This window comes from Conger conger, chromosome 18 (genome assembly GCF_963514075.1).
Source record: "Conger conger chromosome 18, fConCon1.1, whole genome shotgun sequence".
NCBI lineage: Eukaryota > Metazoa > Chordata > Actinopteri > Anguilliformes > Congridae > Conger > Conger conger.
The window spans coordinates 21880158-21901903 of NC_083777.1; the positions used below are offsets into that span (position 1 = coordinate 21880158).

The window sequence follows — 21746 nt, forward strand, 5'->3', positions numbered from 1 at the left end:
GAGTCCTGAGACGGACGGGGGCAAAGGTCAGGCTGCTCCCTCATCAGAGAGGAGCTCCAGCACAGTCTCCCTGACCCACCTGCTCCTCACCAAGAGCCCGGAAATGATGGACCTCCTTAATTAGGGAGTTGGCACAGCCGGCTAGAGAGGAGGGAGAGAGAGAGAGGGAGAGGTAAAACAGAGGACAATTGGGGACAAGCACACCTGGCAACATGAGGATCCAAGAAAAAGAAAATGGAGGGAAACCGTGCTCTGAAGAACGCAGACACAGACGCAGACGCAGATGCAAACACACACACACACACACGCACACTGATCATTTCAAATGCCGGCACTGGTTATAAAACACGAAAGGAAAAAAAATGAAAGAGGTGTTCCGGAAAAGAGAATATTTACACTAAAAAGAAATCATTTCAAAAGGACTCTTGGAATTGACAGTCCTTAAAATCCACAGAATGCTCTTTTGGGTTATGTTTTACTTTAAAATGCATTTTAATGGGATGAGCTGGCAGTGAGAAAAGTTCACAGAGTAATGTATGTGTATTCATCTGAACTCCCTGTCGGGTCAACTCTCCCTTCTCTTTCAACAGGCTCTGCTTAACGATCCCGTTCCTCCAGAGGTAAATCGACTGCTTTCAACCAAAGGCTGCTCCTCGGAATGACACGCCAATTATCCCCGCGGCGACGAGCGGCTTCTCCCATCCCCACGGCGACGACCCGCTCCTCCCATCCCCGTGCCGACGAACCGCTTCTCCCATCCCCGTGCCGACGAACCGCTTCTCCCATCCCCGTGCCAATGAACGGCCTCTCCCATCTGCATCCTATACCACGCATACTTTTATCCACAGGCCACCTAGGGCTGCCTTTCTGAAGTCATTGCACAGGGCCGCAGATAGGGGGCGCTGCAGCACACTGCCACCAGCCAGACAGTACACAGTTCATAATGCTGCACCTCAAGCACCTGGCAGTGGACACAGATACAGAAACAGACCTGGGACAGGCGGGGAACCAGGTAACTGTCAGAGAGACGCAGAGAAAGACAAGTAGAGAGAGAGGCACAAACGCAGAGAGGAGGGGGAACAGATGGGCAGACCACCCTGGGGCTTTACCACATGGCCGAAGCAGAGTGGACCTGGGCCTGCTTGGGTCATTAGTGGCCAATGAGCTAAGACCGCCTGGCAGCTGATGGGCAGGTTTGTTCTCCTCCACATGGAAACACAAATATTTCCTCTCCAATCACCGCTGTGCCTTCCTGAGCCGGCGACAACTCGCCACTCTCTTCCGCCGACAGGTGGCTGCAGCTCACCGCCCCCTCCGTGCCCCGCCTGGCCTGCGCCCCGCCTCGTCTACTCTTGTGAAGCATTCTGGGATCCCTTATTAAGGCAGGAATTCTGGGTAAAAGCCTCTCCCGTAGAGGAACAGAGAGACGGACCTCACGGAACCGGGAAGGCGCTCCCTCCCGTCTCTCCCTGCGCCTCGGCTGCGACGCCCACTCCCCGTGACCCCGCCCCCGCCCCGGAGAAAGACGGACATCGCGCGCGCATGATTTCCCCCGGCGACTCCAGCCGGCCGGGCGTCAGGTGTCTGGGTGATGCATCACCACCCCCTCAGACGCGCGTCAGGCCAACACCACATACTAATGCCCTGTTCCCTAGGGGGGGGAGGCCAGATGACAGCGTAAGCCTCTGTTCCTCAAATCAGGGACCTCCAGGGCTGAGAACTGCCGCTTTTCCACCTTCCCTTTACCCGGCGGGAAGACAGCCCGGCCAATCAGTAGCACTAATTACCCAGGAGGAAAGAAAACCAGGGCCGGATTTGGGTTTGAGGGCCGAATCCCCGCTGTTAGACGGAGAGACAGGACGAGAGGCGGAGGGGGGCAGGAGGGGGGTAGGAGGGGGGCAGAGGCAGGGGACGATGCTACTTCAGTTCACTCTCCTCACTGCGGTCTCGAGACTGATGTGACTGATGTGATCTTTTTATCCAGTGAACGGGAGAGTCAGGCTACCTGCGGTGAATTTAAAAGAGCTGTCCGTCTTGTTTGTTTTGCTGCTTCTGGTTAGGAGACTACATACATCCAGAGCGCAAAAACACTGCGCCTAAAAATGCACAAGGGACAGCACGTTGTAGTTTTGTTGGGTGGGGAGCAGCAATAAAATATTGAAATTCGTAAAATGTTTTAAATTATCAGTTAACTTTAACAGCAACTATTAATCATTAATTAATCATGCCCAAGGAAAATTCTGGACTAATTACTCTGACAATTATTCTTAAGCGTATTGAAGCACATGGCCTATCAGAGGAACACACAGTTAGCCTCAATATATCATATCATATATCACAGAGCAAAAAAGTCAATCTCAGCCAGTATTTTAGTCTTACATTTAGACTTAAAATCTTATTTATATGATATTTTTCTAAATAACACAAAGCTATTGCCAATGAAGTAAGACAGTTTTGATTCATTTGAAGATTTGCCAATGGGGTAAGAAATTTTTCAAGCAAACAGTACCTTAACTGCTATTTTCTCACTGCCAGACTAACACACTTGTTAAGACAGATTTGTTTTGCAGTGAAGGATATGGTGGCTGCACTCCGTTGTCCCAACACGACTCTTACGGGCCCAGACACAGACAGAACTTTTCACATGAGGAAAACGATCGCTCCGATGGGGGCTATCCGGCAGCATACGACAGTGAGGCGAAGGAACAAGTCGGAAAAACATTGACTTTTACTGTACGACTGTATTCACCAATTCCCCCTGAGGTAGGTGGGCTTTCTCTAATGCTAATGCACAACATGAAAGGCTAACCGTCGCTAGCTAACTGCCACATTCCCTCCATCTGTGTCGCCCACTCACTGTACCCCATGTACACAGAACTCAGAGGAGGACACAAATTCTGCCTCATCCCTTATTCCTGGCACTCAGAACCCATCATTTGTCTGTACTGTGGGTGTAGGCAATACTTCTCCTTCCTTCCTCCCTTTAATTCCGCATGGCTACGCTCACCCACCAGCTCTACAGAAAGCTCTAAACGGCTTCTGCCATTATTGTTTCTATTCAAAAACCGCTTCCTGCTTCACTCGGGCCAACTTAAAGTCAAAATGGATGAAGTGAAATGAATGCTGGGATGGGCAGGCCTGGCCCGGGGGTTGAGTCCGGCACACAGCCCCCCTGCGATGGCAGAGACAAGCCAGGGCACGGAGCTCTGGCGTGGAGCTGGGCCAGGCTGGCCGTATCGGGGAGACCAGCGCACGCGGCTACCGCCAGGTGCATGATTGTAGTCCTGAACCCCACTATGAGGCTCAGACACGCACGGTGCAGAGAGAGAGGGAGGGAGGGAGGGAGAGAGAGAGACAGAGAGAGAGAGGGAGGGAGAGGGAGAGAGGGAGGGAGAGAGAGAGGGAGAGAGGGAGAGAGAGAGAGGGAGGGAGGGAGAGAGAGAGAGAGAGAGAGGGAGGGAGGGAGAGTGAGAGAGGGAGGGAGAGAGAGAGGGAGAGAGGGAGAGAGAGAGAGGGAGGGAGGGAGAGAGAAAGAAAGAGGGAGGGAGAGAGGGGGGGAGGGATAAAGAGAGAGGGAGGGAGGAAGGGAGAGAAAGAGACATGGAGAGGGAGAGATGGAGGGAGGGAGAGGGAGATGGAGAGAGAGGGAGAGAGAGGGGGGAGAAAGCAAGGGAGGGAGAGAGAGGGGAGAGGGAGAGGGAGATGGAGAGAGAGGGGGGAGAAAGCAAGGGAGGGAGAGAGAGGGGAGAGGGAGATGAGAGAGAGGGAGAGAGAGGGGAAGAAAGCAAGGGAGGGAGAGAGAGGGGGGAGAGAAAGAGAGAGAGGGAGGGAGCAAGAGAGAGAGGGAGAGAAAGGGATAGGGAGAAAGAGGGAGGGAGAGAGAGAAAGAGAGAGGGAGAGATGAAGAGTGAGGGAGAGGGAGGGAGGGGGAGAGAGGGTAAGAGAGAGAGAGGGAGAGGGAGAGGGAGGGAGAGAGGGAGAGAGGGAGAGGGGGAGAGAGAGGGTAAGAGAGAGAGAGGGAGGGAGAGAAAGGGAGAGGGAGAGAGAGGGAGGGAGAGAGAGGGTAAGAGAGAGAGAGGGAGGGAGAGAAAGGGAGAGGGAGAGAGAGGGAGGGAGAGAGAAGGTAAGAGAGAGAGAGGGAGGGAGAGAAAGGGAGAGGAAGAGAGAGGGAGAGGGAGAGGGAGAGAGAGGGAGGATCTGGTGCATGGTAGCAGCCTCCAGGCCGTGAATGCTAATGCAATAATCTCTCTGGGGTCCCTGTCGCTTCACTCTTATTATGCAAATGCTCCTGACGAATGTTAATCAGACAGATGAGCAGGGACATTTTAGAGGGAAACGTCTCACTTTTGTCTAAATGTAATTAAAGAAACGAGGGGGCTGGATGGGGGGGGGGATGACACAATGTTGCCATGGCTACGTGGTTGGCGGTGAACAGGGGACGAACGTGCCAAATCACCCAGAAAGACAGACAGAGACAAGTGGACAGAGATAGAGCCAGAGAGGAGCAACAGAGGACAGCAAGTTAAAGGGAAGAATTTAGAGGATGGAAAAGTCAGTCAGACATATTCGGAAACAATAAAAGAGGTGGAGTCATGGGTCACATCAGATAAAAGGAAAGACTGGAAAAGAAAGACAGCAGTCGAACAGGTGGCCACACTGAGCCACTCTCAAGGGCATCCTCAAATACTCCCAAATACCCCAAAACATCTCTCAGACTGTGGCAACACTTGCATGAACCCTTACACTTCAGGCTAACACTATACACTCATAAGCAGTACAAAGGCACTCATAAGTATGATACAGATATTTCTAAATACTTTTGTCAATAAGTATAATTAGGTTTGGGCGTGTGACAAGGTAATGACATGTGCTGCATCGATGGTGACACAACACACCCTATGGCTGTCGAGCTATGAACGGCCTGTAGCCTGTAGTGGTTAAGATACATGACTGGGACACACAGTTCGATCCCCGGTGGAGCCACAATAAGGTCCGCACAGCCGTTGGGTCCTTGAGCAAGGCCCCTAACCCTGCATTGCTCCAGGGGAGGATTGTCTCCTGCTTAGTCTAATCAACTGTATGTCGCTCTGGATAACAGCCTTTGCCAAATGCCTTTAATGTTAATGTAATAAGCATTTATGAAGGATCATGCAGTGCTTATGAAGTAGATATAAAGCTTGTATGAAGGACCATTCAAAGAAGGTGAACTTTTATAACGGTTTTATAACACCCTACAACACTCTTTATAAGAGCTCTATACCCGGCAACCGGTGCGACACTAGGGGCAGCTAGGAGACGGGCGGGAACGACGAGGCACGTACCACGAATCAAGCAGACGCAAAACCCAACCCCCGTTTTAAAATAACGCCTCTGTGCTCCCCGTAGTCCATCGATTACCCCATAACGAGGCGTCAATTGTACAAATCTGGCACAATCGAAGAGACGCAGACGCGCGTACACATACAGGGGCGCGACGAAGCCTCACCCCCGCGTTCCTCGTCCGAAGACCCGGGTCGAACCGCCAACCCGACCCAGGTGTGAAGCGCCGCGGTCATTACCGTAGCGATTATTTACTCTCTAAGCATAGGCTGCGATCCCGGGCGACAAACAAAGCGTTCATAATTGTGTTTTCCATCTCATAAATGAGTTGTTCACTTTCACGCAGAAGCCCATTAGACTGCTGGCTCCGGGCAAACCCAGCAAAGAGACAGATTAATCCGCCTGTTCTGCTAATGTCTGCACTGTACAAACACACAAACAGCTCTGAATGATCGTTAAAGCGTCATTTGGCAGAATTTTCGGCTATTAATTCCCGTTCCACGCGTCGCTGGCGAACGCAGGGGCGCTGATTAATACAAGCCCCCTCCTGCTGGCGAGCTCTGGCGCTTTCGCGTTTTCGCAAAACGTTTCGCGCAGCGAGCGGAAAGGGGAAGGAGGGAGGGGGGGGGGGGGGGGGGGGGGGGGCGACGGGTTTAGAAGGCCACCCTAACCGGAGTCTCTAAATATCACCGCCTTCCACAGGACATTAACTCCAAACGGCACCCCTGGCAACCTAACCGCCCTGACGACGGTCGTCGGGGAAGCGGTCGCGCGGCGAGGGAGAAACGGCGCATCGCCGGCGGTGTAAACAAGGGCAACGGTGACAAAATCTCCATTCCGCCCTCTCAATCATATTTTATTCTCTCTTCTCTGCGTCGCCCCTCTCCGAAAACCTCCCTACCTCGGCGGGTACCTCAAACCACCCCTCCTCCGTCTATAAGTCTAAGAGTAATAGTCCAGAAAATCCCATCCTAATTTAAATGAAACGAGTCAGTGAAAATCTAACAAAGGCTTTGTTACTGTTGGACACAGCAATATGTCTTTCCAGCCACACAGATCCTTCCAGAATAACAGCAGGGGCGATAACCCAGCAAACAAATTCATCATATTGTAAAGCCCATCAGTTATATAACCTGCCCTTACATAATGTGTCTAGTCTCATTACGTGAGCTATTCTATTCACTGACCATATTTCTAGGCTACGACGAGTATTTTTCTCATTAGAGGAAAGTCATGACCAGAGGTTTGAGAAGGCAGGCAGTCTCCCCTGTAGAATGAGGTGTGGGTGTGGGGCAGTGAGCAAACAGCCTGCAATGGGTGCGTGTGTGCGTGTGCATTTATATGTGTGTGTATATTTATGTGTGTGTGCATCTGTGTGTGTGGGTATTGTGTGTATTGCACTGTACGTGCCTCTGTATGTGTGTATACATAAGTGTATCTGCGTATATGTATGTTTACTGTATGTGAGTGTTTGTGTGCTCACACGCGTGTGAATCTGTACTGTACGCGTGTGTGTATGTGTATAAAGTATGTAGGCGTTCTCCCTACTTGCTGAGCAGACATAAACGCTCTTATCTAACACGAGAGCAGCTCATCACACCCATGTCTCCATCAGCTCAGGCCACCCCACCCCCAGCTCTCCCAGTCAGAGGCCATTACTGCTGCCTGTTACCTAACTCAGTCTGCCTTCAGCCTGAACCACAACTGAACCGGTCCTCATTATGCTAAGCATTACAAAGCAGGGTAATCCATTACAGCGCTGGGTTAGCGCAGCATAAAGACATCAAAGAGAGCGGGAACACAAAGAGGATTTGAGGCAAACTGAGTAAAGCCCACAAGAGGAGCAGGAAATAAGGGCATTCACACAGCTTCACAGGTGCCGGGGAGGAAAATGTGAAATGGTCGGGTAAAAAGGACGCGTAGCCGAGCTCTGCTGCGATGCCACAAAGAGTCTAACACAGTAAAACAACTGGATGACAAGCCTCTTCATCTGAGTGACAGCAGACAACAGAACCCCCAGCGCAGTTTGTCTTAGAGGGATATCCTACAGCTTTTCCCTGGGAAGAACACCGTGCCCCTGATCACCAAAAAAGCAATAGCAGCTGAAGTCTGAGGTATTTTTGTGCGCTATTAGTCCCTGAAGACCTTGCACTCATGGCCTGACAAAATCCGAGAACATCCCTGCATTCCCAACCTGACTGGTTGAATAACACACTGCTCCATTCCTACTGCATTACCATCCATTCTGAATGAATATAACTGCTCTATTCCTACTGCATTCTCATCCATACTGTCTGAATAACACTGCTCCATTCCCATCCATACTGTCTGAATAACACAGCTCCATTCCCATCCATCCTGACCAGACTGACTGAATAACTGTCCTACATTCCCAAAACCTTTGTGTCCAACACTGCATTGCCATCTAATTCAGAAAAGTTTTGCTTCTGCTAATTTGTCTTGGTAAAAAACACAAAGAGGAGACCGGTCATTTCATTCAATTATTTAATTTCACTCAGTTTTAAAATGTCCGTAAAAGCATTTTGCATACCAGAATGAAAAGCACAGAACAAATATAGCTGCTATTATTTTTTAAGTGCATTCCTTTTCATTATCAGGGATAGTATAGAATTAAAAACATTCATGACCAAAACCTGAAAAAGAGGTCAAGAGGCTTGGTGGGGCGTTTGTTTTCTTTCTTTAATTTGTTAATTTTTTATTCATTTTAGAATTTTAGAGTGGAAATGCTCTAGAATTTTTTATTACAGACTATTTCCTTCCTGCAAAGAATTGCAACTGCCGCTCTCACTAAAGAAGGAAATGAAATATATTGGCTATGGAAATGAAAAAATACTGAAGACCTCGATGTCCTCAACAGGAGTTACGGTCACGGCCCTGTTCACAACAAATAACAGCAATACACACTATTCAGGCCTTCAAAAACTCAACATCGCCTTCACTCAGGGTTTTCCATCGTCAGTATCGTAGCACAGTTGGTATGTACCTGAGCCAAAAAATGTTCACAGTCACAAAGGTAACGAGCCAATTATTGCATACATGGAAGGAGGCTGCTGGCTAATTAGGTATCATTAGATCAGTGTGGTAGAGCTAAGGTCCCTCTGTGCTGTGGGTGCAAGTAAATATACTCTCCAGTGGGTGGAATTTTGGTCTCCAATCAATTGCTTTTTATTTATACTGAAATTATGCAACCAATGTAGGCTTTCAGAACTTGTAAAATTAGACTGACTTCTCTTGGTTCACATCCTTCGGATGCAACTACATTAACAAAAACATAACATTATTATTTTATGCATTTTTGTTTATCTTCAAAGCAAAATTGTCTCCTGTTTAGTTCTGAAAATTAATTTAAAAAATGTAAAGGTCAAAAATAGATGAGCTGAGGATTTAATTAAATGGACAAAACATTTTAATGAAGAAAGTAATCGCTTGTTACTTTATAGCGCTACTTAACCCCCAGGCCTAACCCCAAGGACACAGAGTAGTTCCTCCCACCATGCACTACACCACCTGATTTCACCAATTACTTTACCTCCTTGGTCCAGGAAGTAAGCTCATTTGTGAAATCATGGTTGCAGCAAATACCTAAGGATACTGTAGCCTGCAGGACCGGACTATAGAGGGCGGCCCATAGCGTAGTGGTTAAGGTAAAGGACTGGGACCCACATGGTCGGTGGTTCAATCCCCAGTGTAGCCACAATAAGATCCGCACAGCCGTTGGTCCCTTGAGCAAGGCCCTTAACCCTGCATTGCTCCAGGGGAGGATTGTCTCCTGTGCAGTCAAATCAACTGTATGTCGCTCTGGATAAGAGTGTCTGCCAAATGCCAGTAATGTAATGTAATGAGTAACCCTGCTTTACAATACTGTACACTATTTGCTACATATCTGATGAGTAAGTAGCCTAATTCAAAGTTAAAATGAGAGCCAAATTGGCAGTTTATCTGAATTAACGTAAAAAGCAACGTGAACGCTGACTGGTGCTAGCAGGCACTGTGAGGTCCGACTGGTTTAAAAGGCATTCGTCCTCCCCGCCAGAGAGATAATTTATGCATTCTCCAAGAATTAGGAAGCTATTAGCAAGAGAGTATCCACTACGGGCCTCGTGAGTCTGAAAGGCAAGTTCATAATTCTACCGCAGGGAGCCACGCGGCTGAGCTAGGACCGGCTGGAGGTCTAATTTACTGTACGGCGGGGCTCCTGATAGACTCTGACAAGTGTGCTGGAAGAGAGAGAAGGGGGGAGGATACAGCGAGATACACCGTAGGAGGGTAATGTTGACAAATATTCTATTATAATACAGTAGGAAACCTTTGTTGTTCGCCTGCCACAAAACGAAATGTTAAGAATCCGCACTATTCCAGAAATTCTCTCATTTGCATAAAACACTTTTTTGAGAATAATGTGTTCGTGCTCACCGAAATGCAGACTTTCCCTGATGCTTCAGACCCAGATATAGGAGCTGGGCAGGGTATCAAACCCTCCGCATCCATTATATTACACCTTTTTCATATTCTCGTTAAAGACAAAAGCGATTTTCGACAAGGTCAGGGTTTTGACGAATGAGTTCCATTACGGGCCCTCACCTTTCCCTCTAAAATCAAAGGTACCGCGTCACCTGTCTGCACAAACGCAGGGACCCGTAGACTGTACATTTATAATGACCTCGTGTGACAAATCACACCCTCTCCCTCTGACACACAGAACAGCAGGAACACTAAAAAGGCTCCGGCCGAGATCACGGTTTGTTTCCCAGACCGCTGCCTACACTCTCGGCAGTCTGCGCTTTCGCTCGAGATAAACACAAGACGGGAAGTAAATGGAGTGTAATCGAAGCTCGCGCGGCAGAGAAACCTGCAGATCTCCGTGGTGATAGCGTCTCCAGTGATAATCACACAGTGGAGGTGGATACTATTAAAATGCGCTCCCTCCCCCACAATCTGTCAGTCTCTCTGCTATACCTGAGAGTGGCATGCTCACACCCACACACAGCAACAGACTACACACTGTACACCCTCCCTCCCCGATAAATCTGTCCGTTTCCCTGCTATACCTGAGAGTGGCATGCTCACACCCACACACACCAACAGACTACACACTGTACATCCTCCCTCCCCGACAATCTGAACGCGGTGCCGGATACTCTCTAGTTTGTAGATAAACTGTGAACGTGCGAATTCGCTGAATGGCCTGTTCTTCTCATTTATGGATCCTTATGTTCTTATTCCAATACCGGTGAGTAATAATTGGCCACAGCCATTGCCTGTTTCTTTTCTGGAAGTAAAAGGGTTTTAGAGTGTTTAAAGCATGTACAAATGTAGAGGGGAAAGCAGGGGATTATCCTTCACCGTATCGAGATAAAAGCAAACAGAAGAATCATAAACAAGTGCCAGATGCAGGTGTTAAACAGGTAACGGAGATGATTGATGATGTAAATGGTAAATGGTTGGAATTTATATAGTGCCTTTATCCAAAGCGCTGTACAATTGATGCTTCTCATTCACCCATTCATACACACACTCACACACCGACGTCGATTGGCTGCCATGCAAGGCACCGACCAGCTCGTCAGGAGCATTTGGGGGTTAGGTGTCTTGCTCAGGGACACTTCGACACAGCCCGGGCGGGGGATCGAACCGGCAACCCTCCGACTGCCAGACGAGTGCTCTTACCATCTGAGCCATGTCGCCCCCATTTTGCGGTCACAGACAGACACACGACCTGTCTCCATGACCTGTTTAACAGCTGCATCCATCATAAAGCACCTGCCACCGGTGATCCTACCCAGCCACTCAAACCCTATTCTGAGATTCTGCCCTGAGGCTGCAGAACAGAACGCCTAGGGCCAGAAAGAACAAACGGAAGACATTATGTTCCACAGAAGAGGAGAGGTTCCTCTTTTTTCCCATCGTCTTTCTCTTAATCGCACCTCTGACTTGTTGCTCTTGAAGATACATCACATCTCAAGTGTGGATCGTTGTACAACATTGCGATACATTTTTCTGATTTATTGCCCTGAATCATGCATTACCATTCATAGCGGGTCAGTCTTGCTTAGTCCAAGCTAACATCCCACTGCCACACCTGACAGTAACACTCACACACACGCCCCCCTAAATGAGAGCACTACCCCTAGCCTGAGAGGAAAGGTCAGTTTCCCCCTGGAATGGAGAGCGGGGGGGGGGGCTCTCGCACTACTGAACCCTTCCTGCATGGGGTGCAATGGTTCCCATGGCAATACAAGAAGAAGTGAAAAGCAATCGCCTCACTTCAAAGGCGCAGGGAGTTAAAAGTGCTACAGTGCAGAGTGCTTATCTGAGCCCTTCACTCAGCTCTACTCCCAGAGCAGGTTCATTTCAAACAACATTTCAAAAATAAATAAATAAATAAAACAACAATGCATATGTGGGCTTGCAGAAGAGGAGGGCTGAACCCGTAGGCCGGGCCACTAATCAGCCCGTATCCCAGATCTTCCTCTCTGTAACTCTTTTCAGCTGGAAGGCACCGTGAGTACAGGAGGGCACTGTGAACACTGGAAGGCACTGTGAGTACTTCCCTGGACACGTGGTCAGAAGTTCACGTTCATGGTGGTTAATGACTTTCACGCTTCTCTTGGGCAGTCCGGGGTAGGCGTAATGGCGTTACGCCAAATTCACAGGCCCAGAGGAAAGAAAGAAAGAAAGAAAAGCTAAGAGGTTCACAATCACAACCGAAAATAATACGGCGCACATCCGTGAGGAGCTAGCGGTTAGCACACTCAGACGAAGACGGAGTGAACGGCCAATCTCGTCTCTGTGGTTTGCTGTCAGTTCCTGAGGGCACCAGCTGGCACACGCATCTATCAAAACGTGTGCCGCTGTTTCCTTCCCACAATCCAAGCTGACTGTACCGCCAATCACGCTGTGTCAGTCAGCAGGCCAGAGGACTGCTCAACAGGTACCGGCATATCGCCGGCCCCCACTCAACCACAGGTGGCACTGTTGAGCGATAAACAAGGGGACAGTCATGGTCTGCCTCTTTAGGGCGATGCTCTGCAGGTGTCCCAGCCATCTAGATAGATAGACAGATAGATAGATAGATACTTTATTCATCCCGAGGGAAATTTTAGGAATAGAAGAACTGGAGACAGCTTCCACTTATCGATTCCATGGATTCCTATGGGAGCTGCTCAATGGTGCATGAAGCTAGTTCATGAAGACTGCCATGTTTGACCATGAGGCTTTTTTTTTTTTAGCTCCAGAGCATGGGCACTGGGTACAGGGACATGAAGGGGTGAAGAACGAGACTCATTTCCTTCATCCAATATCTTCTTACAAACATCTAATACCTTCTCAACCGCAATTGTTTTTTTTTAATTCAGTAAAGTACGGTCCAAAATAGTATAACCTCACCAGGGCAGTTTTGAACGGACCTCAACGCGGGGAAATGTGTTATTTTGGCAACAGAGGCTTAATAAACTGCAAACTGCGGTAACCACTGGTGCCAGCCACAGCCACATGTGGTACCGGCAGGGTCCAGACCCGGGCCAGGAAAGCTGCAGTGTAAGCGATGCCTCCACTGGGACCCACAACACGGCAGCGGCCCCTCATTTTCCTTTCCACAGCCCATACGGCATTAAGGCTCTTTCCTTTTACAGGACGGCGCCTCTGAACCGCAGACACAAAGGCGCAGAAGATGACTTACACCGAGGCCCACAATGGCTCCCGCCACATCTTAACACCGCGGCGTTTACCTCTCATTGTGGGAGCCCGGATCGCTGTGGCAAAGCTCCTTAGAGTGAAACGCTCTCTGCTTCCCCATTCTTCGACAAATAGAAGAAGAAGAAGAAAAAAAAAAAAAAAAAGATTGCTGCAATCAGGGAATAAAGAAAAGATGTGGGGCAGAAAGAAACACGATTTCATAAAGGGAGGAGTGGAGGGACAGTTAAGTGAAAGAGCGGAGAGCGGAGGGAGGGAGAGAGGGGGGAGAGAGAGAGAGAGAAAGAGAGAGAGAGAAGGAGAGAGAGAAAAAAGCTAATGTAGAAGCCCTCCAGCGGCGGGTGAAAAACACACATCCAAACACTTCATCGTCCAACCTCTCTCCAGGCCACCTCACCGATGTGGTTTGAGTGCAAGTTAGGTGGATGGTGGCACAGAGTACTGTGAATGGCATTTACACTGCATTTCCCAGGGTACACCAGACCCTGGAACCTTTCTAGAACATTCTTTAGTCAATAGGCTGCTCCCTCTGCACATTGAGGCTGGATGTAAATAAAGAGTCAGTGCTTACCAGTTTCAGAATACTAATTATCTATAATGGTCCATGATATGACGATATCATTAACTATTATATCCTGTTATTAAGTTCTCTCATACCCAAAACACTGAGTGGAGGTCACAGCAGATGAAATTCAACTTGAAGAATGGCAATCGCAGATACCACTGAATTTAGGCTAAACACCCCTTCACCTATCAACTTCCCACATGCCGATACTGTGGGCAATTTAGCAACTTTACCCAGACCAGTCCCATATGATCTCCAGATCAGACCACCCACACACCTTTTTCCGGAGCGTCGACCAATGAGAGAGCCTTGCCAGGCATTTACAACTTATGTATGTCGGCCATTTTGTTTCAATACAGTACAGTCATATCGGCTACTAAAGATAAATAATTTTATCCCTAACCTTCCTTCTATCCCAATATGCAACAAGCAGTTATATTTGTACAGTAGGACCATTCCTTCGCTGCAACCTTTGTGGTTAATTCAGCGAGGTGAAGACCAACAATCACGTCCTCCATAGTGCCTCCAGCCACGCGGTGCTGGTGTCTACTGTGCGGTATGCTATCTGTACCAAACGTTCTGACGGTGCTGCAAGCCAAATCACCAGGGAGCAGTTGAAGAAAAGATTTTAGTTAACTGTGACACCCAGCATCTTAGCTGGCTGCAAGCACGACCGTAAAACACAACAGTCAGTTTCACTGACCAAACTTCAACAACATGAAGATCAACATCAACCGCGAGCAGGGGGGCAGATGTGGGTACGGTAGGGGATCTGGAGTAATCACAAAAGCAGGTCAAGTTCACTGTGAGCCAGTGAGGAAAAATACTACGACCGGGACTCAAACGTGACGGAAAAATCCATCAGAATTATAACTCAATTTCCACTTTAATAACTAGCTGAAACAGATAACAAAAAAGCGGCTTTTTCATAAAGCACTGAATCAATACTCATATAAAGGCACGGTTAGTGTCTCCTCAGCAGATATAAATATGTGCCATATTTCACCCCGTCCCGGCGCCTCAGGCCCCCGCCAGCTGATAAACGGGGATTGAAGCTTTCCAAATCTCATTTTTAATGTCCTTGTAGTCCATGAAGGGCAGAAGGGCTCACAGGCCGGGAGAGACTCCTGCCGCCTCCACGGAAATACACTCCCGACTACGGCCATTAAAAAAGGAAATGTATTTACTGAGTGTGTACTGTAAATAAACACACACACACACACACACACACACACACACACACACACACACTCTGGCTTAATAGCAGCCACTGCCAGTCTCCGAGACTCTTGATCCTGGCAGCACTGATAAACACCTGGACGGGCGAGAGATCAGTTCACCGCACAATCTCTCCGAATAACACGTCTTTCAAATAAATGCGGTTCTGGCTTCTCGCTAAATGCGCTGTCCGTCGCCATTTACACTCCTCCTGCACAGAGGAAATCCGCTCAGTCTTGGGTTACCTGTGCTTAAATAAAGGAGGGCGCATTCCAATCGATCTGGCGGAACAGCCTAACCGGTTCACACAAACAGGTAAGGCAGGATAAATATTTAATTGCAATTTTAACCTGGCCAATGTGTGATTGGTCTCAGTCATAAGACATCTATTGTGGCTAAAGCTACGTATGTTTGTTACATTCCTGTGTTTGATTACCGCAGGTGTTGGATAAAATACTGCCTGCTTTCCCAGATGCATCTTCCATCTGTTTTCCGACCAATTTCCTTGCCAGCCAGTCAAATAACATTCCAAACTCAACATTTCAAAAATGAGAAAAAAGGGCAATTGCTATTGCTTTTGCTTTTGCTTTTGTTGAAACAGCATACAAGGTTTGATAACTTGATGTTGCCATCGAGGTATGTGGCTCAATAACACATTAAAAACATCTTTCTGCACACTGAAGCAGTGAGAGGTAGAATAGCCCTGCATGTAAGGTGTCAGTCATAAATCATAATTTCACAACACTGTCTGCAGCTCACGGTGACCCACATTTGGGGGGTGACCCATGATATTAGTACTTCCTTCTGTATAGTCTCACAGGCTCAGTACGTCTCATTTTGCATCTCAATCTCTCTCTCTCATTATGTCCCATAATGGCTTCCCGGACTGTCATTGGCACAGCTCAGGCACAAATGACAATAACAGCCTCCACAGGCAGTCAAGAGCCTACAGCCAAGATACTAGATACTGACAGCTGCCTCATACCTGCACTAAGGAAGCTATTGAACACACCCAACTAATCAGAAACACTTGTATTATGCTGCCCTGAAATCGGAGGCTATGGATGTATATGAATATGTATTAAAAAAGTATAAAAAAATAATGTTTGTGTCTCTGTGCAGTTGACTGGGGTGGATAACACAGATAAGAGAGGTCATATGCACAGACAAAACACACACACGCATGCTCACACACCCCCACACACAGAGACACGCAGACAGGCTCTCACACACAAGCATGCACACACAAACATGCACAGATAAAGACACACACACACACACACACACACACACACACACACACACACGCTCGCATCTCCTCTCCCAAAGCCACCCCCCCCCCCCCGCCTCCAGGTAGCCCCGCCCGACCCGAGGCACACCGCACATCAATCTGCCTCAGACGGTGGAAGTGAAATTGTTTTTTTTTCTTCTTCTTTTTTTTTTTTTGTCCAAATTTCCAACCTGCTAATTATCTTGTAATTATCTCTTTGATTAAGGAGTGTGTGTCTCCCCTGCTCCTGGCAGTGACGGCGCTGTTGATGAGGATTAATGGCCCTCCCTCCTCTCTGCTCTGACGACGCGGCGGAGTCAACCGCGGAATTAACCGCGCTGCGGCAGCTGCACACCAGCCAGGTGCTCACACAGGTGAGACGGGTCACAGTGGAGCGCGGCTGACGCAGGTAATAACACGGATATGACAGGTACTAATGCAGACATGACAGGTCATAGCGCTGATGAGACTGGTAAGGTCATAGCGTAGGTAAGACGGGTCGTAGAATACTGTAGATACGACAGGTCGTAGCATAGGTAAGACAGGCCAATGCACAGGTATGACAGGTCATAGCTTAGATAAGACGGGTCACAGCCTAGGCGAGGGAAATGAGCGTGAACAGAATGAACAGAATGAACTTGAGTGCTACAGGAAAGTACACTGTGGCAGACTACTTGTCCACAGTGAAAGATATTTTTGGGACTAGGCATGCACACGGCCGACAGGCGACACAGAAGGACCTGCACTGGAGGACAGTTAGTGCTCAGGTCAGGTTGCTGGAAGCAAATGGGCAGAAACGGCGCCGCCGCCTGCTGAACACTTTCACTCAGGCCCGTTTGTGATCTGACAGCGATCACAAAGCCGCGCCGCTTCGATAAAGCCGTCCGCTGTCAAGCGCAATTCCTTCACCTTCCGCAACGCGGTGAGGCAAGCCAGCGCGTCCGCTAGCATTCACCTCAACGCCTCGCATTGCGTCTCGGTGTCTCTGAGAGCGTTTAGGGGCGTTGGCTGAGGGAGGTTCGGAGCTCCACCAGCTTTACCTACGTTCATTTTAAGATCATTCATCTTTTATAAATTGGCTGATTAGATAATAGCATGAATGAGTAGGTTTACAGGCGTTCCCAGGTGAGAAAAAGTGCTAGGTGAGTGTATACTTCTATTTTGTAAAACTGTTTTTACACCACTTGTGCCTGCTTGGCAAACACAAACATGCTTTTCCAGGACAGAAAAGCAAACCCGAAATGAAAATCGGGAGTTGACAATACGTTACCTGGCAGGAAATCGAACGCAGAAAAAAAGACGTTACACAACAGGCAGCTGCAGTCAGTGTTTTAGTGGACATCCTCCTGGTCCTGTGTTAACACTGAAAATATAGCTCTCCAGTGCCATAACCCCCCTGCAGATATTAAAGAGCTCACCTCTGTCTGATCTCTGACACACACCTCCACGTTCATCCATCTTTTATACACATGGATTTTGTAGACCGCTCTGTGTTCTTTTTTTTTTTATTATTCTATTATTTAAGACCCCTTCCCCCCTCTGCAGTCCTGCCATTTTATCACACATATAAGAAGAACAGTGGGGTGCAAAATCTCAGCGTTGAGGTTTCCCGGGAGAAAGCCAGCAAGCGTAAAGAGAAGAGCGTTTCACGGGAAGGAGATGAGGACCCTCACAGGAATATTAGACCATCTCTATTAAAGGAAGCCTTCAAACTTTATACCCCTCTATATACTTGACACTTTTTATCCGAGGTAATATGGATCTGAAAACACGCAGCACTCACAGATGGGTGATAAACTTCTTATAGTGGTGGTGTAGCGATGGTGTAGGGGGAACGAAAGGTGTGTAATTACTGAATGGAGGGAGACTAACGAGGGCCATGGGGTTGTTTAAAATGTGCGCTAATGGGGACGTCTTACAGACTGCGCAAAGATCACTTTTTTTCCCTCACATGTGGAGGGCTCATTACGCTCCAAGATAAAGATGCACGCTTACTTTTTCCAAAAGCATAAAAAATGAAGATACTAGAATTTTCTTCAGAAGTAAAGTGTGTCATTTTTGAACAGGAGAGCTGTATGTACGCTGGTATAGCGACCTGTGCGGATGTTATCTTTAAATGCGCTTCTGACGGAGGCCACTTTCATGGCACGGTGTTCGCGGTGTAAACACATTCCCCGTTCCCTGGGGATCTATGGCCCGGTTCTTATCTGTGGGTGTGCTCCTGTAAAGAACATGCATTTCTTTTTTTTCTTTTTCTTTCAAAGAATAACAACAAAAGCCCTGTTCTGCTGTGCAGGCACTTTATCCTGCAGACACGTTTTCAAATGAAAATCCTCTCTCCCCCTCTCTCTCTCTCTCTCTCTCTCCGTCTCCCTCTCTTTTCTTTCTCTCTCTATTAAAGCCTTCTTTTCAAGAGCCGGTCCCTGCTCAGTTCACACAAACCGAGTCCACAGCGCCTCCCACACACCGCTGAGACAGTATCAGATGGCATCTGCCGATTAGCTCATCCGTTCTGCGCGTATCGTGGCCAGATTATCTTTATTTGACTGACTGCAGCTAAAGCCCCTGTTTCAACTGCCGCGCTGTGAAGCGCCTGGTTAGAGGCGTGCCAGAGAACAGCGCGCAAACTAGGGAACAGCGCGCAGACTAGGGAACAGCGCGCAGACTAGGGAACAGCGCGTAGACTAGGGAACAGCGCGTAGACTAGGGAACAGCGCGTAGACTAGGGAACAGCGCGCAGACTAGGGAACCACGTTAACCCCTCCATGACAGGGATCCAACGGTTTATCTTTGGGGAGCGTGGCGCACCACTCTCTATCCCCCTACCTCTCTCTCCCTCTCTCTCTCTCCCCCTCCCTCTCCCTCCCTCCCTCTCTCTCCCCCTCCCTCTCCCTCCCTCCCTCTCTCTCCCTCTCTATCCCTTTCCCTCTCTAACCCTCTACCACTATCTTCCTGTGCCTCTCTATCCCTCTACCTATCGCTTCCTCGGCCTGTCTCTGCCTCTCTATCCCTCTACCTATCGCTTCCTCGGCCTCTCTCTGCCTCTCTGTCCCTCTACCTATCGCCTCCTCGGCCTCTCTCCGCCTCTCTATCCCTGTCTCTTCCTCTCTCTCCCTCTCTATCCCTCTCCCTCCATCCCTCTCTTCCCCGGTCCCTCCCCTTCGTTCGATATTCCCCCTCTCCATCATCGCCTCCTCTCACACCTCTTCGCTTTCATTTCTCTTCCTCTATCTCTCCTGTCAGGCTCTCTCTGTTCCCTTTCTTCCCCTCTTTCTCTCCGTACAAATGATGGTGTACCGACGGAGGCGCCCGCGTAAAGAAAGCCATTTCATCAATAATTTCCCCATTCAGAGCGCCGATCTGTTACGGCCAGGTTATTAATCTGCACGATTACAGGGCCTCCCAGGATTATTCATCCACATCAGATACACGCACTTACAGGCATATTAATCCACCCGGATAGAGGACCTTGGGGAAAAAATGATTCCGTGGGCACTTTTTCGGGAGGTGATTTTTCGTCTCTGTATCTGGAGTCTCACAGGCTCCTGACAGCGGCACATATTCGGGGCGCTTCAGCGTCGCTGATAGAGGCAGGGCTGATAACGTCAGCCGGGCGACGGGCGGGAGTTATCTCCCTCTCCGGGCGCGGCGGGGTCTGACGGGGGCGACGGCCGCTGACCGCTGGGTCCCGACGGCCCGCGTAGGGGAACGTGGACGCTAATTTCGTAAAACGCGCTACGTGTCAAAAATGTTTGCTTACAAACTTCATTACAAACCGTTAGGAATGGAGTGTGGTCAACAGGAGTCAGGGCACACGGGGGTGACCACGGTGGCAACCAGCAGTCTTCATGCTCAAGGCCATCGCACGCCCCTCGCAACCCCAACTGGGGACTGTGTTTTTGTTCTCCGTTCTCCTCTTTCCCCTTACGTACTGCAGAGCGCTATCTCCTCCACTCTATTTCTATTTTAATAGCGTTTATATGAGTCTACCTGTGATCAAAGGTCAGCGCAGAGTTTACTCGATGAGTGTAAAAACGGACTCTATCAGAGTTTAACATCGGACATTTTACTACGTACCGAAATTGAAACAGGGACCTTCACCTGGATTCACTGCTGTCACCTGCCACCCCTGTCTCTCGAATTGGGGAGTGAGCGAGAGACTAGGAGAGAAATACTGAGAGAGAGAGAGAAAGAGAGAGAGGGAGAGAGGGAGAGAGAGAGAGAGAGAGAGAGAGAGAGAGAGTGAGAGAGGGAGATAGAGTGATAGAGAGAGAAAGAGAGTGAATGAGAGAGATTATGAGAGAGACTGAGGGAGGGAGTATGAGCGAGAGAGAATTAGGGAGTGTGAGCAAGAGAGAGAGAATGAGGGAGTGAAAGAGAGGGAGAGAATGAGAGAGAGGGAATATGAGAGAGAGAGAGAAAGAGAATGTGGAGAATTGAGTCACACAGAGATAGCTTCCGCACACAGGAGCACGGAATTGAATTTTTTTAAAAGGAGAGTGCGTAGCCTCTCTGTAACTGACAAATGGAGATATGCTGTCAAACTGTTGACTCTGAGCCTGTAATAAAGCTTAGCATAAATGCTCGTTTCAAAGAAAGGTCATATGGCATCAGTGCCGGTTGGAGCTCAGCGTTTTTTCAGTGGGAAATGGGTTTGAGCGCCTCTCCTGGCACAGCTCTCTATCAGTGGAGCCAATCTTTATTTAGGGATTCTGTGGACTGTGTTTTCCGCTTTAATCCGGGCCCTGCAGACAAGCACGTTTCCGCCAGCCGGTTGAAAGTTATTTAAAAGCGGAAATGGCATTTGACGGTGAAGTTTGACCTTTCTCCACGATCTCCCTTCTGCGTCCCGCAAACAGTGATGGATCGCCAGGCCGGCAGAGTCTGAACACAGCCCCCCCCCCCCCCCGAACGCACAGCGCACACCCAACGCCCATCGACTGAATACAAAACAAGTAAATACGCACGTTAAATACCCTTTATCACCACTCACTTTATAATCCACACACACGCACAAACACACACTCAAACACTCACGAACGAACGCACTCTCGCTCTGATAAACTGAACACTCAGCATGTAGAGGTACACACATTAAAGACCCAGTATGAACACACTCATTTTCACACAGCACCAGCAGGTGCAGAGAATGGATAACTATAGATAGAGAGAGAGAGGGAGAGGGAGAGACGTAGAGAGGGAGGCTGTCAGCCCTACCCCTGAGCCCCATTACGCTCTGGCAGTTACGGATGTCCCAGGCCAGCGGGGGCAGCTGAGAGGGGGGCCCGGGGCCACGCTGAAACAGGCCCAGGGGACGGAACTCTGATACCATCTCTCCCGCTTACTGAGGGGGAGCTGCCACTATCCATCACTGACAACCAGCACAGTCCTCTGCACACATACACACACACACACACTCTCTCACACACACGCACACAGACACACACACACACACACACACACACACACACACAGACACAGACACACACATACACACACACACTCTCTCACACACACGCACACGCACACAGACACAGACACACACACACACATATACACACGCACACACATACACATACACACACACACACACATATACACACATATACACACGCACACACATACACACATAAACATAAACACACACACACACATACACAC

At 48.8% G+C, this 21746-nt stretch overlaps 1 protein-coding gene across 2 annotated transcripts in view; it reads right to left on the bottom strand.

Moving 5' to 3' along the window:
- prkn (parkin RBR E3 ubiquitin protein ligase) overlaps window positions 1–21746 on the bottom strand; it is a 77695-nt gene that overhangs the window by 11608 nt on the left and 44341 nt on the right. For both annotated transcript variants that reach the window (XM_061228141.1, XM_061228142.1), the window contains exon 8: window positions 80–141. In XM_061228141.1, the coding sequence (XP_061084125.1) occupies window positions 80–141 (62 nt within the window). The remainder of the gene's footprint in view (window positions 1–79; window positions 142–21746) is intronic.